This window comes from Corella eumyota, chromosome 5 (assembly GCF_963082875.1).
Source record: "Corella eumyota chromosome 5, kaCorEumy4.1, whole genome shotgun sequence".
Classification (NCBI taxonomy): Eukaryota; Metazoa; Chordata; class Ascidiacea; order Phlebobranchia; family Corellidae; genus Corella; species Corella eumyota.
Genome location: NC_137494.1, coordinates 392350 through 410732, shown reverse-complemented (window position 1 = coordinate 410732; position 18383 = coordinate 392350). Strand labels below are relative to the sequence as shown.

Here is an 18383-nt window from a genome sequence, read left to right as displayed (position 1 = left end):
TGCACTCCCACAAACCCTTTTTAATTGTTTAAAGAAACAAAATATATCCGTTTTAGAAGAAACAAGCATTTGTAATATGTTTGCACGGTATAGTTTACAAATTTACCCTTTGCTTTTGCAAAATAGATAAAACTTAAATCCAACACATTTCATTTTATAAAAAACCTCAGCAATATTTATTAAAATGGTTACAAACTATTTTATTGATCAGTAAACCAAAAGTGACAAAATTATTGGTAATATCTAAAATGTTATATTCAACAAATTCACTTTAATTTTCTTTTAAGACTAAACAAATATAATAATAAAAATGTTTAAATATACATTTTAAAACAAAGAATAATATAAATTTTATTGTACAATTTATAAAATTTAATTTTAAAAGGGAATCATAAAAAAAATTTAATTTGGCAACACTGCAATACTGACTTGTTTTGATAATGTTTCTTATGTTTGTTATTATTAAGATGAAGACAAACAGTTATAAAATCCATCGAAGACAAATCGCATTATCAACTTGGTTTGACAAATAAAGATAAAATCCTAAGAGTACTAGTGTAATATAATTATTATATTGAGGAAATATTTTAAAAGGTATTTATTATAAAAATATGATAAAGCAGTAAATGTATGGTTTAACCGGAAGGATAAAGATATATACATAAAAATGGTTAAAACGGTGATGCAAATTTGTAGTGATTTGATTACGATGTGTCCATTTAAACCAGTTTATATTATTTATTTTAGTAACACTCTTTATTTGGGACAATTTAAATATATCAAAAACATGGAATCTGGTATAGAAAATCTACAATAAAAACTTAAGGTAACCAGGGAATAATAAGCTGTATAATCTATATGTTGTTTGAAAGAAACAATATTTTCGATATATGGCAAAAATTAGTTTTAAGTGTATTTGATTTTTTTATTGTAAATTGCAACATTTTGTAAATGATCTAGTCACACAAAAATTTCTATTAAATTCTATATTTTAGTTAATTTGTTACTAATCTGAATAAGCATTTTAGTCCAACTAATAGTTATTGTCGTTGCTGTTTGAGTGTCACTTTTCATCATTGAATCTTAAGGAAAAAGGCACAAAAAAGAAAAAAGAATTATTTTAAGTTGTAAAGGAGAAAAGCTTCATAGAGTAAGTATTGACTTGAAAACACATTTACAATTTTTTTTTTAAACCATTTTAATTTTATTCAAAAATTATAAATTACATTTACAGTTATAAAATGATTTTTCACAAATCAAATGTAAATCAAGAAAAAATAAAATAGAATTAAAACGCAAAATGTCGACGATTTTAAGTAAACATTTTTAATAATTTTCCTTTTTAAGACAAATTGCAATAATATTTAAAAGATTTTAGATTAAATTACCGAAATTACAAAATTCTAAAAGTGAGTTTTTTTGAAGAACGAAATCAATTAACAATAAAGATATTTTAGTACGTAACACATTATTAAATAATTTATCAAAAATAAACAAAACAAATTACAATTTAGCACTAAAAGTTTGAAGAAACAATGTTTACAGATATTTTAGTTTAATATAAAATCAATTACAGAACATTTTTTTACATATTTAAATCATTTTACATAACTCTATAAAATTTTAATTGGCATGTTTGTTTTTCATATTTACACCATCTTTTAAAATAAACAAACGGTATTTAATATATCCATTTAACAGATGTTAATAGGCATTTGCGCACATATGTAAAACAGTTAATAATATACAAGAAAAATAAGATATAAATGCACGTTGTATTATTAAGGCTCTTTTCAGTACTTTTGATCTACGTGCATTTTCGTCGAATATATACAACCTAAAAATAGACAACATTTAAATAATTTTGACAACAATTAAATATTTACGTTCTAAGCCTGATTCCATATCGTCAAATTTTTGCATAGTGCTAAGTTAACACTAGTCCATGTTTTTTTTGAAGTATATATCTTTATCCTCGATGTGGGAAAGTCAAATGCGCGACTTAAACATAAACATAGAAAACATTAAAAAAAACAGTTACTCCGATATTATAGAATATAGTTGCCCGGAAATTATGCTGCTGATTAAGTGCTGGCTAAGCAGGAGTTTATACCATTTATAGCACCTTACTCAAGGGCGCTGCAGCATTAGGTCAGTGGGGATTAAACCCACGACCTCATGTGTGGTGTAGCAAGTGTTCTTACCATTACACAACGCTGTCGGTTAAATTATTTAAAGGTTAACTGTGTTACAACATTTTTACCATATAAAATACTAGATTTTAATCATACCAACTTACATATTTATTGACTGTTTAGTTGAAAACGGACGAAGTTTCTACGATATTAAACATCATTCCGTTTGCGGAAACCTTTTTTGCTAGCGGTTTTGCAGAAGGCTGCGCCGCTTGTTTTTTGATATCACCGTTCACCACAGTTTTTTTCACCACCGGAGCTGGTTTAACCCAACTTGGTCTCGTTTGATTGGAATTGGATTTTTCGAACATAGCTCGGGCGTTGCGGAAAGATGGCGGGGCTGATGGGGCATCATTGTTGCTTGTTGCACTTGAGACTTGGGGGGCTCTTTGCACGGCTTTTAGCGCACCCACAACCTTTTCAAGATTTTCTTTTTCCTTGCCCATTGGAACGATTGCTGTTGGGTTCGACTGCCTCGTGGGTTTACCTCGGATAACTGGACTCGTGGGAGCATTATCTAAAAAATGTGCTTTTTAAAGTATCAAAAATGGAATTTCAAATTAGATTATGGGACATAGGCATACAATTTTAACGATATCACATGTTAATTAAGAAATACGCTAAAACACCAACCTGTTACTGAAGAATTCCTGGAAGCAATTCTTTCCTCTACTTTGTCCTCAATTCTTTCTTCGATGACGTCATCAACTACGTCATCGATTACATCTTGAACGAACTCCTCTCTTGCTTCTTCTTTTTGTCGTTCTTCGATTTCCTCCCGAACTTCTTGAACAATCTCGGCCGCCACAGCGACTTTAACCGCGGTTCTGACGTCATCGGCGATTTCTTCTCTTATGTCGTCGATGATCTCTTCTCTGACGTCATCAATAATCTCTTCTCTGACGTCATCAATAATCTCTTCTCTGACGTCATCAATAATCTCTTCTCTGACGTTTTCGACGATCGCTTCGGCGATTTCTTCTCTGACGTCATCGACAATCTCATCCATAACCGCTTCGACGAATTCTTCTCTGACGTCATCGGCGATTTCTTCTTTAACGTCATCGGCAATTTGGTCTTGAATGGCTTCGATGATTTCATCTCTGACCTCATCGGCGACTTCTTCTCTTACGTCATCGGTTATTTCTTCTCTGACGTCATCGGCAATGTTCTCAACAATAGCTTCCGCGATCTCTTCCTTGACTTCGTCGACAATTTCTTGTCTGAACTCGTCTTGAGCTTCCTCATCTCTTATGACGTCATCTAAGCCATCGACTGCGTCATCATCTTTAATGGACTCGTCCAGTTGATCGAGAACCTCCAGCTGACTGTGAAGACTTTCGTGAAGACTTTGAGCATCCGGAGGGGGAGGAAAATCGATCTCAGGTTCCTCCTAAAAAGTTTAAAGTGCTACATTGGAGAGTTCTGCAATTTTGTAAGTGATTTATATAGCATGTTAGTATGGTTGACACTGAATCATAAAATGTCTTTAAAACCTTTTAAAAATGTCTGTGGTACTTACAATTTAATTTTCAAAAATACTAGAAATTGGTGCAAATAAAAAACCAGGTTACCATGTTTTTTAGTGTGACGTAGAAAGCACCAAGTAGCGTATTGTATACAAGCCAGTACTTTCTACGTCATCAAGAACAAGGCTTCTTTTTTTGAATTTAATTAAAATGCATAACTTTAAGTGAAATTGTTTGAAATTAAAACCATTTTTGTGTTCAGTGACACCAACTTTATCAACTTTTAGGTAAAAAAAATCACCAATATAGGAGTTTAAAAATGCTAACTAGCTTGACATGTAGTCACGCAATCTTCGACTTAACAAGATTTTAAACAAGTTTTTTTTATGTAACCTTACCTCTGGGTCAACATGAACGCTGGCTTCGGTTATCGTGGATGTTGATGACGATCTTGTCATGGCTGCGTCATCATCTAAAACAATTAAAATTGTAAATTGTTTGTTACGTAATAAAAAATTCGGTGCTATTTAATCTTCTGGGTAGGACCCAACCAAAACTCTTATAGGTAAGGCACTATAAACGGCATAAACTCATGCTAATTTAAAATCTAATGAGAAGGTATATGGTTACAAAAAAAATTAGTCTATATTAAATTGGCCGCCCAACCAGAGTTGACTTTACGTTAGCGCCACGCTAAATTTGAAGGCCCATTTAGGTACGGGACAACACATCACAAAAAGAAACACAGTAATGTTACAATCAAGGCACATGATATAGGGCACCATAGGAACTTCAAGGCTTCACGAATAAAATTGTTTACGTTACAATTACACTTAAAACTAGCTCAATAAACTCAAAACAGAGTCAAAAACAAAATTTACTCCATTTTACGCTCTTGGGTCGACCTTTCCGCATCGGGGACAAATATATACCAAAAAAATTGCTACAAATTCAAATTATTTAGTTTTTTCTATATCTTTAAATTTACCTTGTTTAACAGCTTTAGCGATAAGTAATGCTGCGGTTACGGCGATACTTTTCTTTGAATAGTAAATGTCTGCTTCCTCATCAACAACAAGGAATGTAATCTAAAAAAAATAAGCAAAAGTGTTATAAAAAAATGTTCAAAAAAATTCTAAAATTTTTTTGTAAACATTACATGACAGTATCAACAATGACGTCATACCTTTGAACCACTCTTGATGATAATTTGAACAACTTCTTCATGGGTCTTCCCCGAAATCGATTCCTCGTTGACCTCGATGACTCGATCACCTGAAAATAAATAAATTTTATTACAAAAATGTTTCCATTTTTTTTTAATTTTTCAGTATATGCTCAACTAATTGTGGTACAAATAAATACCCACTATAACCATTCTATACGTTTGGTATAGCTAATAGGTAACAGTATGGCTATGTCAGTGAAGGCAATTTAAACGCTTTTTTACACAAAAAATTACCGTTTTTAAATAACAATTAAAAGGGTTTCGAAAGTTCAAATATATGTTATCTAACAATTAAAGAATGTTTAAGGACTTGTGGTTTACTTTTAAATATATCAAAGCGTTTTCTACAAGTTGTGGTTTATTTTTAACCGCGGCATCTGTTAATTGAACCTTTGGCATATTTTATGCCGCGTGGCGATTTATCGTAAGTAAAAATTAATTTTAAAGGCTATAATTAAAAGATTTGGTTTGTTTTAAACCACATCAGAGCAAAACAGCGAAACATAAGGCTAAATATAAGTTCACATGCTTTAAAAGTTTGTATGATCACACGCTTTAAAAATATAAATAAAATACGTGTGTAGTTTAGATATTAAAATGATTGCAAGTTTGTTTTCAAAAACCAAGTTTCTTACCATTCTTAAGTCCAGCTGCATCGGCGGGACCGTCACCAACAACCCTCCTTATGTATTGTCCCGGTCTTCCTTCGGTCTCCCCGTTTAGGTGGAACCCGAATCCCCCGTCTCCTTTGGTCACCACACACAAGCGTGGAAGAGGGACCGCAGATTCTGTCACCACTAAACAGTGCAAAAATATTTGAATATTTTTAGTTTTTTTTAAAAAGCAATGGGAATTATGGTGGAATTTGTATCACTATAAAATTGTCAAAAACATGGGCAAGGACTAATTAATTTTGTTAACACACCTTCAGATGTTGATGTAGCTTCGACAGTTTGAACCGCTTCTCGTTTAACTGAACTTTTCACCAAGAAAGTGACTTTGTCCCCTGCATTCCTTATACGATCAACAACCTAATTGCAAAAACAATAGAAACAAATAAAACAGGAAAGTTACTTTAACTCAGGAACAAAAACAAAAAATTACCAGCTTAAAAAAATCTAAAAAAAAAAAATCTTTTCAACCTTTTAGTATCTACATTTTTAAATATGTATAAAACGACGATAAAGCTGCTTTTTTAATTTATTTTTTCTCTTGAAAATTGTAAATATGTTACCATTATGAATTTATAAATATAACTTTACCTGGTCGTGAGATTCATTTTCTACATTCTCTCCATCGACTTCAATAATTCGATCATTTTCCAGTACCCCGGCCTTCTCTGCAGCGCCACCTTGTTCAACATTGCCCAGAATGTGACCATTCTCGTCCCGTAGAAAGAACCCAAATCCGCCGCCTTCTTTTATTAATTTGCACGTTCGTGTTTTGTTAATCTTTGCGTAGGTTGGCTGGTTAAGTAAAGGTTTTATAAAGTATGGGTATACTAAGATTAGTCAAATATGTAAAATGTATGAAGATTGTACAACTTTGGTATGGTTTATTAAGATATAAAGAGGTGCCTATTAAGCTATTTTTTTGTATTTATCTTTATCCTCGATGTGGGAAAGTCGAATGCACGACCTAAACATAGAGTAACATAAGTTACTTCGACCCAGTGTTGAGTTGCCTGTGGTAGTTTGGGATATTATAGATTATAATTGCCCAGTAATTAAGCTGCTGATGAAGTGCTGGTTCAGGAAGAGTTTGTACCGTTTATATCGCCTTACTCAAGGGCGCTACAGCATGAGAGCAGTGGGGATTGAACCCACGACCTCATAGTACTGTAGCAAGTGTTCTTACCACTACACCACGCTACCGGTTTATTTACCAGAATTGAATATAATTTTTTTTTTAATTTTATATTTCTCGATCTACCTGCCGTTCGATTGCATGGGAAACTTCGGCAACTTTTGCAACAACTTTGGCGGCAAAAAATCGATCAAAGTCGGTAAAATCTGGGATTCCAGTCCCGGTCTCCCCGGGCCAGTTGTTAAGAAACTCTTGTGTGACCGAGATCTTTAGTTTGTGAAGCAGATCCATCGTTTTACGGGAAGCTACCGTTAGCGTAACATCATTACCGGCATCTCTGAGTAATTAAAAAAATAATTTATTAATATTCTAGAATTGTGATTCATATCCAAAAGATTTTATTGAAATTATAAAAAATAACTGAATTGTTTATGCAGGTTTAGATTGTAAGGCTATAAAAAAAGTATAAGCATTCTTTTTAGAATTTATTTTTTTTAAAACACTTTAAGAGGCGATCAGTTTTACATTTTTGTACAAAGGGTGTGCTGTTGAGCCATGTTTTTAATCCTATTTGTAAAAGCTAGGCTAAACGCGAAAAGGCAATGGCTGGAATTGAACCCGAAACCTTTTGACTTTTTATGCGAAGTTATTACCAGACATTATCTATTATTCTTAAATTTAAAATTACTTGATCTTTCCAACTGTGTCGTCATGAGACTTATTCATGACGTCATAGTCCCCAACACAAGCGACAACTTCGCCGTTTTTCAACCCAGCTTTTTGGGCTTCAGATCCATCTTCAACGTCGCCAATTATATGCATTGGGTTGTTCTAAAACACGGTAGAAGAGAATAATAGTTGTCGCAATATTTGCACAAATAAAACAAAATTTAGGAGATTAAAGTACAACGTTTTACGATTTGTTTACGCATTTGTATTTGTTTTAACTTTTTATGAGTTTGTCATGCACAAGCGCAAAAGTGCATCAAATTTAAAATTAGCAAACAACAAAAAAAACATAAAAACATACTGAAAGGGCATGTGGTAACTTATGGTAATAGTATAGTAACTATGACTTTGCTATATAGTCATCGTATCCAAAGGTATGACAATGTGTTAATTAATAAACAAACACCTTGCATGACTAGGCTATTTCTGTGTGTTTTAAACTTTAAAATATTTAAAGTTTAGCGTCGCAAGAATTAAGGAGAATTTATCAGGTCAGCAGTTTAACAACTAACGAATTTAAATTTTATTTTAATTAAACTTTGCTTCGAATTTGTTACTTTATTCTTATGCAAAATATGTTTTGTATAATTGAATTTAAAATGATACTACTAAACAGGAAAGCAAGTTTCAATCGCTATGGAAAAGCATTGAAAAGCATAATATATGACACTCTATTAAACTTACCATTTCCATTTTAAGATAGAACCCATACCCATCATCACCCTTGCTCACTTGCACTACACGTGGTTTCTCCGGTAACATCAACGTAGCGCCCTTTAACGTCGACAACAAACCGTTTTGACTTGCATTTCTAAACAATAATTACACAAAATGATAACCCAAATTAAGGTGTTATTAACTTAATATACAACCAGTTTTTAAAAAGCAATTAACTACAATGCCCCTTATTTCAACCTATCTGCTTATTTGTATAAGGTTGGCGATTGTAAACATGTTATTAATTATCTTTAAAACTTCTACATTAATAGGTTTGTAGACAAATCAAGGCTTAACTAATGAAGGTCAGTTTTTGCATATAAGTATGAAGACATACAATACATTAAAATCTTATTTTTTTCTGTAACTTATTAAGGTAACAGGTTTTTAGTATTTTTATGAGAAAAGGTGTTCTGTTGTGACATGTTTGGGCTATTTATATACTGCGAGCTTAATGCAAATATTGTGGCATTGTTAGGCCTCAAACCCATAATCTTTTGTAATTCAATTCCATGCCAGTGTAATAATGCTTACTAAAACTTACTTTTGAGCTTCGGGTCCAAAAACCAAGAACACCACGTGTTGTGGAACCTCCTTAACTAGGTTTGTGACGTCATTATGCTCTTTGTTAAATACAATTGTTCCGTTGATTGCAACGACGCGATCTTCGTCCATCAAACCACATTCAGACGCTGCCATTCCCTTCGCCACTGCTCCGATAAATTCTCCTGAAACAATTGATTCCGAGTTATGTATTGTGACATCACAAATAGTTTACTATTTTTTAGTTAATTGGAATTGTTACAGCATCAGTAACTGCATTTAAACGATGATTTAAAATTATTGCTTGAGATGAAGACCTAGAAATATGTCATGGTTTGAACAAAGACCTTGACTCAAAATCAATGATTAACCTGAATGTAAATAGATCGTAAACACAGGTTAACGGCCTGAATGTTTAATAAGCATTATAGGGCTGCATTTTTGCAGTCCTTGCACATTTTATGCAACATAAAAGAGAGAAAAAAACAATTGCGTTAGGTAAAAAAAAATAATTAAATAAAAAAACTAAAATTAAATTTTGCCATGTTGTATCTTTAAAAAATGCTCAATTTAAAAATGTAAGTAGTTATATAAATGGTGTTTTAAAAATTTATATATGTTATCTTTTAGGCAAAATATCTAATTTAATAGCAACCCTTTTTAAAACAAATATCAAACCTTCTGTTAAATCGAGAATATTCTGTTAGGTCGAAAATTAAATACCTGATATTAAATGTTTATGGTCATATTGTAGCTTAAGAAAAATAAATCATTTAAAAATGTGGGGTAATTATATGAATAGTGTATATAAAAGCAAGGGTAAGTAAAGTTGTTATATCTTGAGCTGAATGTCTGTAAGTTATCAAAAAAGTAGCAACTTAAAATAGTAGCAACTTTTTTAATATAAAAAAGTAGCGACTTTTTTATTATCAAAAGAGTAGCAACTTTTTTAATATCAAAAAGTAGCAACTTTTTTTAAAATTAAATTCCAAACCTTCTTCGTCCTTCTTGACCCTCAAAAAGAATCCGTACCCTTGATTGTTGGCCTTTGTGACGTGAACAAGCCTGGCTTTGACGTCACTGCTTGTTAACGGTGTTGTTGATGATGTTGATTGATTTCTAGAATTGGAGATCACGTGTTCACTGGTACTGACCGCGCGTTTTGCCTTGATCTTGATTTTTCTACAAAACAAAAAGTTGTAATTTTGTTGTTAAACGAAAACTTGAAAAATACTGGAACAAGATTTGTTTAATTGTTAAACTATTGTTAAACTATTAGAAAATTTGAATATAATTACGATGTTTTTTCCACACTAGATGTTGTTTTTTAATTTTGGTTATTAACAGCAACGCTATATTTAAAATTTTTATAGGGTAAAGTTGTGCGATTGTGACGTGTTTAAGCTAGCCGTAAACGCCGATTTTAAGGGCGAATAGTGTGGCATTGGTGCGGCTTGAACCCGAAACCTTTTGGCGCGTGGTTCGATGCCATTACGGGTTCACTACACTATCGTTTTAAAAAACGCCATATTTCAGAAAAATTTTGTTGTAGACAAAGTTTTTAATAAAACTTTACATATTAAGTCGAAATCTTAGCCATAGCTGTATCAAGCTTTAAACTAAGTTTTACTTTGCCATAAAGTGTCGATATGTATCCTCATCCACAACCAGCAAGGTTACTTTGTTTCCGCTTTTTTTCACTAATCCGACAACTTTCTCATGGCTTAATTTCTCCACGTTCACTCCGCCTACTTCGATGATCCGATCATTTTCTCGTAGTCCGCTTTCCACAGCTGGTCCGCCTTCGATCAAACCTTTTACAAAGTGCCCTGAATATATAAAAATGGTTTTAAGAATTTATAAATAAATTTTGCTTTAAGAAAAGTTTTTGTACATTACACACTTGGTGTGTACAACCATTTAATGACTTAGTTTAATTTGATCTTTACGTAGGTTTGATTTACAAGCAATTACAGTAACTGATTAGTTATTTGCCTTACTTAAATATATTTAAAGTGTCAATAATTTACCAGAAAATATCACGCACAAATATTATAAAACACAAGCTGTCAAATATCCTAATTATACATTTTTGGCTAGTGTTATTAAGGAACAAAAATAAAAACTTTGTTAAATTATAAAAATTGGTATTTTTTTCAATTATTTAAGGTGTTGAATGACAAGTTTTTAAAAACTAGTAAAATTACCGCTTCTTGCATTTGTTGTAGCTTGCAACGAAAACCCAAAAGTATTTCGAAGTTTTGGAATTTTACAAATCCTTGGTCGAAGGTCGCTTATGACGTCAGCATTCCCGTTTGTTTTCCTGCTGTAAAAATGTTATTGCATTTAACAAAAAAACTTGTTAAAATCTCGTAAAGGTTTATAAAGAGAAGCATAAATTATTGTCGTGTTAGTGAAACATTGTACAAGTCTTAAAAGATCAGTATGGGGTGTTTACACAAGTTTATGGTCTTATAAAAAATCTCGTCAAAAGGAATTCGTTTGCTTATAATGTAAAACCGGTTACTATTAAATGCATTAACAGACATCTGTCCTTGTTAAAAATAAAAGTAAAATAAACCAGCTAGAACAAAATTCTTGCGTTTTAACAAATAGTAAAATAAAACATACAACCAACTTTTTCAAAAATTGCAAAATAGTGTTGTGTTTTTTAACAAAATTCTTTACTTTATAGTTTATAGACAAAAATCGGTTCACGTTAACTGTACGTAACTCAACAAAAAAAAGTTACGTTCTCGAAACCAGCGAATTTAGAAGTTACGTAATATTAACGAGATAGCTCTCTCGCAATGTAGCCTATGCGAATAAATAATATACATTAGCTATAAATTAACGTCCGCACATTGTAAAGGTACAATGTTTTTTAACAACAAACTTAGATAGAGTTTAGGTAAGGGTACATATATTTGAAGACTCAGATGATAAAACACAACAAACTTAGATAGGGTTGGCAAAACGAAAAAGGCGTTGCGTAGGAGAGTTACGTACAAGCTACGAGTAAATATAGGAGGTACGTAGTGTTTATCAGTTTTGTCTGGGTACGGACATTTAACGTGAACCCAAAAATTAAACCAACTGCCTTATTTATTAACTTACACTGCGACTTGCGCTTCTACCGGTTTCGGTTTTGGCATATTTGGATCATGAGCCTCATCCACAACTTTAAACACTACCAAGTTTTTAGGGATACTATCTCGGATCATATCCACAACTTCGGAGTGATCCCGCTTTTCAACATTCACTCCGTTCACTTCGATTACCCGGTCTCCGTCTTTTGCTCCGGCCCGATCCGCTGGTCCGTCTTTTGTTATCGATGTTATCAACTAAATTGTAAAATATTAAATTAAAATATAATCAGTTTGTTATACAAAAGTTATTTTTTGTTAGTAAAAGTGCTATAATAAAGTAACGGGACTGGCGTTATGAATGTATTTGTTAATAAACTATCGTTTTACTAATTAAAATAAATAAATAATTAATCATTTTTCTAGACAACATTAATTTAAAAAATATTAATTTCCTTTCTAAAATGATTTTTTATTTAAAAAATGTCACAATACAACTTATAATGACGTCACAAACCTGCCCCTTTCTGACATCATCGACTTTCAAGAAGAACTCGAATTCCTCTTCTGGTTCTTTTTTAATAGAACATTCTCGTATTCCGTTTTGTGACGTCATAACTAGATTACAAATTTAAAACAATCACAAAATTCTAGAACATATCAATATTGTTTAGTAAATAAACTTTGATAAAATCATTATGTTTGATATCCTTTTTAAAGGCTTAAGATTTTTTATCTTATGATATGTATTGGTAAAATCAATATTATAAATAAATTTTATCATGATTCAATACATAATCGTGCCTATTTAAATTTTACTGTCTTTTAAAAAGTCCTGATACATTTAGTGTGGTTTAACTTAATTTGAATATAGCTTGCTAAAACATTTAACTGCCCTTGCATTCCTGTACTAATTAACTAATTAGAGATTTTTGTTCTGCTTTTGTAAGTTTTAATATCTTTTATTTAAATACAGAGGCAGCTTTTTTTAAAACAGAGGCAAAAAAATGCAGCTTTTATAATTCAACAAATATAAACCAATTTAAAGATTTAAATTGAATTACATAGAAAACTTTAGTAGCTAACTTGACCAAAATCATGCCTTAACAATTTTAAATCCTTAGCGCAAAGAAAACTAATTTAAATAAACATATTTTTTTTAATTTGATATATAAAATGAACTTCATGTACCCTTGCCACCAAACCTAATAAAAAACTTTAAATTAAAGTCACTTTACTAAATCACTTCTGCAATATAATTGCACAGTCACACTGAAGTAAGCTTCACTCTTATGTTGCAATATTTAACAAAGGCAAACAACATCAATCAAGCCAATGCTTGGTCAACTCTTTACACATTGAAATATTTGTCAAAAATTCGGAGCTGGTCATTTATTGTTAAGGAAATGTTTGGTTAGTATTCAAGGTGTGTTTTGATGGTTCAAAACACCGAACTTTGTCCTAAGCATGATATGCATGTGGGCAAATAATTAGGTTAACTTTTATGTTACTAGAACGAATTTGTGTACACAGAGATGTTATCAAACATCTGCAAGCAAGATATTAAAACGCTGCTGCCTAATTACTGTTTATACTGAAAAAATGATAATTAGTATTCAAATTGAAACATTTGTTATCATAAACCAAATAAAAATGTTATCTGTCAATAAAAATATTGATAAAATTCATCTAAGCGAATGATTGATATATAAAACGTCGCTTAGGCTAATAAACATAAATGTAATTAATATTATATATCTTTGGAGAATTGTACAAATTTATTAATATCAACTTTAAACTAACGTAAAGTTTAAACAAGTTAAACAAACTATTGCAATATTAAGTCTATACATCCTGTTTACAATATACTGTGTTACAATGTTTACAACCTAGTCCTAAGTTTACTTAAGAGTAATTAGATGAACGGTCAACACAACTTTTACTAGGGATCAAACTTCTTGTAAAACTTGTCCGAACCGTGTCAAAACATTAAACATGTAGACCTAAGGATGTTGCCCAAGAATTAAGTTAAACATTGACAAACTTTAACTTTAATCCCACAACATACTAAACAGTTTAAACAGCTTTACATGCTATGTGTTTATAAGGCTGTAAATGCATACCAAATTAACCAAGTTTTTAATGTTACATATATTTTTTTTCTATAATAACCATGAGTTCAATTTTTGCAATTTTTTAATCAGTCAATTGCTATAAAAATACCTGAAAATTATTAAAGATCATGTTCGTAAATAGATCGTTAACTTAACGACCAAATTATAATAATCAAGAGACGTTACCTTGAACAACAAATATTTTTAAAAATTTTTAATTTTTGATAAAATCTATAAAACAAACGTTAAGATTGCAAAAAAAGCACTTAATAGGTTAAAACTTTTTACTACGTAACTCTATCACAAATTCCAGGCACATATTCATGACATTTTAATGTTTTACAAATACGGTTACCTAGATATTTAACTTTAAAAGAGTTAAAACAAACTAAAGAGCGAATGAAGGTGCAGAGCTGTTATGTAACAATAAAATTAGAAGATTGATGAGCAACCACTATAAAGTTAAATAAATATAAGATCAAAAATTGAACCTAAAAACTAACTTTCTTGTTTTATTAACCTGCATATTACTTGTTCACTGTTATGTTAACCTGACGTTGCTTTAATAAATTAAACACACATTTGCTTTTAAGTTTACTCCAAGGGTAAACAATGACAGGCTTAAACTTTAACTTTGTAGTGGAATTTTCCATAAACTTAATTCGAAGTAACAAAACATTTAAAAACAAAAGATATTAGATTCACATTTAATTACAAATTTTAAAAATAATTACAAAATAATTTTCTTTTAAATTCTTATATATGTACATACTTTTGTAAAAAAAATTTTTCCAAAATTGTTGTAACTAAAAATTTTACACAAATTAAAAATAACTAAAACTTAACCAAATACTAAATTACAAAATAAAAAATCTAAGAAATTTTACGTTTTGCTATACTTAACATTGCCTGATTAAGGTTAAACTTCTACAATATCTTAAACTTTAAGTACCAACATAATGCATATATCGGCGACATAGTGTTTTACTGTGCCTAACCTTAAGTATATAAGTTCCCATACAGTTTTATAGGGCGGGTTGTTAGTCAATTATTAACTTAGAGGGCGACGGGGTAGAGTTACACCAACTAACACATATTTTATAAGGCATGTTGTATATGATTCATATGCATTAAATAACCTTCCTAATATTTTGCCTCAAGTTTCTATTTATAGAAATGGGCTGACTTTGTCGTAAAATCATAAAATAAACAACCTAGTACTTTAATAAAAATAGCTTATATAAAAGCAAGCGCACATGAATTTCATACACTTAATTAAACAGTTTGTATACATTTTTAAATTAGACATTTTTTTAGAAATAACTTATATAGTTTTAAGATAGAATTGTGATAGCAATTTAGTATTATAAAACAAACACATTTACTTAAACAACCCAATGATTAATTCCCCCACTTACACATTAAGTAGGCAAACACATCGGGAAAAAATTTACCATTTTTTTTCATTGAATTACGTGACCCCTTAGTGCTACTAAGACAGAGTTTTAGTCTTAGATTTGAACAGCAATATATAACTTTTATTATGAAGTAGTCATTTATGGTTTTTAATAGTTTAAACCTTAAAATAAACATATTAAAATTATCGAAATAGGTCGCCTTAAAACAAATACAATTGTCACGTGCACAAACAATAAATGTCCTCAAACAATTGATGACTAATAATCAAGAAATTGTTATTCTATAATAACTATAAGTCACACCTACTTGGCAAAAGCCGTAAACCTTAACCTAGTTAATTTGTAAAGAAATTGACCCATTAAGCCAAACAATAGCAAGCTCTAATTTTAAAGAAATCGCGTTAAATTGAAGTATGTGAATATTACAACTTGTGGAATTTATAAACGTAAAACTAAAAGCCCTACAAGTCTGCATACACCAATATTTGCATTGAAACAAATGCGTCATAGTTTTGTTTACTTTTTGGGCGCAACATGATGTTAACTTAAATGTTGCATCAGGTTGCCTAATGGCTTAAATTTAGTAACAACCCGTCTACTTTATTTCAAGTACATGTCTAGTACAACGCTCTGCTTAAAATAACAATACACCAAACCAGCCTAACAAAATATTCTTAAATAAATAATAAATCCGACAATAAAACTCGATAACAAAGGTATCTAATATGGTATAAACATGCGGGTTTTAATTTTGCAGAATATTTATTCTTATTACTATACTCAAAAATTCAACCTTTGGAAAAAGTGTAAATTTCAACTAAAAAATACGTTTTTTAGTGTTTTGGTATCGTAGGTTTACCGAGTTAAGTGTTATTCGTTCCTCTCTATTTTCTATATCACATTAGGGCGATAGGTTTACGTATATTTTGTTGGGGAAGTGTTTGCTGTTGTAATGTGTTTAAGCTATCTGTAAACACTGGACCCAAAGGCAAAAAGTAAAAAAAAAATTTTCGCTCGCGCATTCCAAACAAGGAATATCACGACAATGGCTTTTTATCTAAAATATTTGTACTTCAAAAATGTTTTTGAGCCGAAATAAGGAAAGTTTTTTTATGGGTAGCAAGATGGTTTTTTTCACTATAAAATAAAGTAATAATAAAATGTTGTTTACCTATTTCAGGTAAGTCTTCTCCCTCTAAGTCTAATGCAAAATTGTCATACCCGAAAAGAAGTTTGGTTCTCCTTCTCCTGTGATGTCATAATTGCATTATTACTTCATCAATTAAGAGTTAATTATGTGACGTCACAAAACGTCATAAAAACGAACAATACTCACTTTATTCCACTTTCCAGAGCGGGTAGTGTATTGTGATTTAACAGAGCTAAACAAAAATAATTTTAAATAAATTAAATTAGATTTTCAATCTGCAAAAAAATTAATAAAAATTAATTTATTTTTAAAAAATTATCTCTTGAATAAATAATTAATTTCTCAGTAAATAAAACCCAATGAGACGTAACAATTTTTATATTGTGACGTTATGTCGACGTCTTTTTTAAGTTCAATTCATATTTATAGGTTCGATGTAGAAACCTTTTTCTATTGTGTAAACCATTCTAATTCAATTATGATTTACTGTTGCGTATACAATAAGCCATTGTTTGCTTTAAATCGTCACTATTTAAACGAATTTGTAGCGAAATTGTTGTCGCAGTTTTACTTAAAGCAAGTAATGTACAACGTTGAAATATTAAACATTGTTGTAAAAAATTCAAAATATTTTATTTTCATATTTTTTAAATTTCAAATTTTAAATTTTTAAAAGCAAAATGCCAATGTCTTGCTAATTTAAGTATTTTTAACATACTTATTCTTGCTTAAAACCTTACTAAACTGTCATAAGCTTACGGACTTTAGCTGAATAAATTATAATCTCACATAGAATTTAATAATTTTACTACGTTGTAATATTACCTTTAAAATTACTTCTTGATTTGATACAGTTATCTATTCTATTGTTACCTCAAAAATACTATTCTTACGTAATAAATGAACTACAATACCTTTAACTATTGTATTGTTATATGTCGTGCGTTTATTGTCGTAAATCAAACGCGATTCGTCTTTATTCTAGAATACGTGAAAAACGCTTAAAAGCACTTCACTTTCCTAACTCGGGATTATAACACTGTCACGTGATCATATCTTAGGTCACGTAACCCTATAGATTCTCGTGTAGTGAAAAAGAATGTAAAGTGCGCTTGAAATGTGCTTTAATACTGAATAAGGGGTTTTAAGAACTTTTTTATTGTCAGTTGCGGTTGATGGAACAAAAATTCAACTTTTATTCTTAAATAAAATCTACAACCAAAATTTAATTTCTAAATTTTGTTGATATTTTTAAATTGTTTGATAACTACGATTTAAATTGGGCAGCATGATAAGAACACTTGCCACACCACCATGAGGTCGTGGGTTCAATCCCCACTGCTCTCATGCTGTAGCGCTCTTGAATATGGCGCTATAAACGGTATACAATCTTAATCAGCACTCTTATTTATTGGGCAATTATAATCTATAATATTCTAAACTGCCACAGGCAACTCGAGACTGGGTCGGGGTAACTGATGTTACTCAATGTTTAAGTCGCGCATTCGGCTTTCCCATATCGAGGATAATGATGTATATAAAAAAATATTAACTTATAACTTTCTTCCTGCTGTTAGGTTATGTTAATAGCGATTTAAATCGGTTTTAGAATGTTGTGGTGCGATTTATAAATATGTTAACTCCCTTGCATAACAAAACTTGTTATAATATAAACGCCCTTGTTAAATTTAATGTTTAATTCAATATTTTGTATTGATTGTTTTACAACAATAAGAAAGTGTGGAATAAATGTTTAATAAAACCATTGTTATTTTAACAATTAAATATGCAGGTTCGATTGTTATATTATTCATGAATATGTAACATGAATAAAATTACCGCGTTTTTTCTGCAATTATCTCTCTTGCCTTTCACGCAGAATTTCCTAAACTTAACATATGTATACATATGTACGTTAAACCTTTGGC

At 30.7% G+C, this 18383-nt stretch overlaps 1 protein-coding gene and 1 long non-coding RNA gene across 2 annotated transcripts; one reads left to right on the top strand and one right to left on the bottom strand.

The window, feature by feature from the left end:
- The first annotated feature begins 457 nt into the window (after positions 1-457).
- LOC145752173 (uncharacterized) lies at positions 458-3067 on the top strand. The gene is made up of 4 exons (XR_014283777.1): positions 458-594; positions 748-826; positions 1029-1150; positions 2319-3067. It is a non-coding gene; the product is annotated as an uncharacterized LOC145752173 (long non-coding RNA).
- On the bottom strand, positions 1637-16674 carry LOC145752171 (multiple PDZ domain protein-like). The gene is made up of 20 exons (XM_082568398.1): positions 16642-16674; positions 16477-16553; positions 12291-12391; positions 11805-12031; positions 10895-11013; positions 10318-10516; positions 9682-9869; positions 8689-8872; positions 8112-8238; positions 7387-7529; positions 6825-7035; positions 6155-6358; positions 5818-5923; positions 5528-5689; positions 4851-4939; positions 4653-4752; positions 4063-4136; positions 2829-3588; positions 2300-2712; positions 1637-1837 (listed from the first exon to the last, which is right to left on the bottom strand). Exons 3-19 carry the CDS (start codon positions 12387-12389, stop codon positions 2315-2317), a joined length of 3390 nt encoding a protein of 1129 aa, XP_082424524.1. The 5' UTR covers positions 12390-12391; positions 16477-16553; positions 16642-16674; the 3' UTR covers positions 1637-1837; positions 2300-2314.
- Positions 16675-18383: the final 1709 nt, after the last annotated feature.

What these genes read in the sequence shown, in the direction of transcription:
- LOC145752171 (XM_082568398.1), bottom strand. Translation starts at nt 12,389, where the DNA reads ATGACGTCACAAAACGGAATACGAGAATGTTCTATTAAAAAAGAACCA. An exon ending in TTTGGACCCGAAGCTCAAAA is followed by an intron (nt 8,239 to 8,688) that starts GTAAGTTTTAGT and finishes ATTATTGTTTAG; the next exon opens with AAATGCAAGTCAAAACGGTT. An exon ending in CAGGAATTCTTCAGTAACAG is followed by an intron (nt 2,713 to 2,828) that starts GTTGGTGTTTTA and finishes CACATTTTTTAG; the next exon opens with ATAATGCTCCCACGAGTCCA.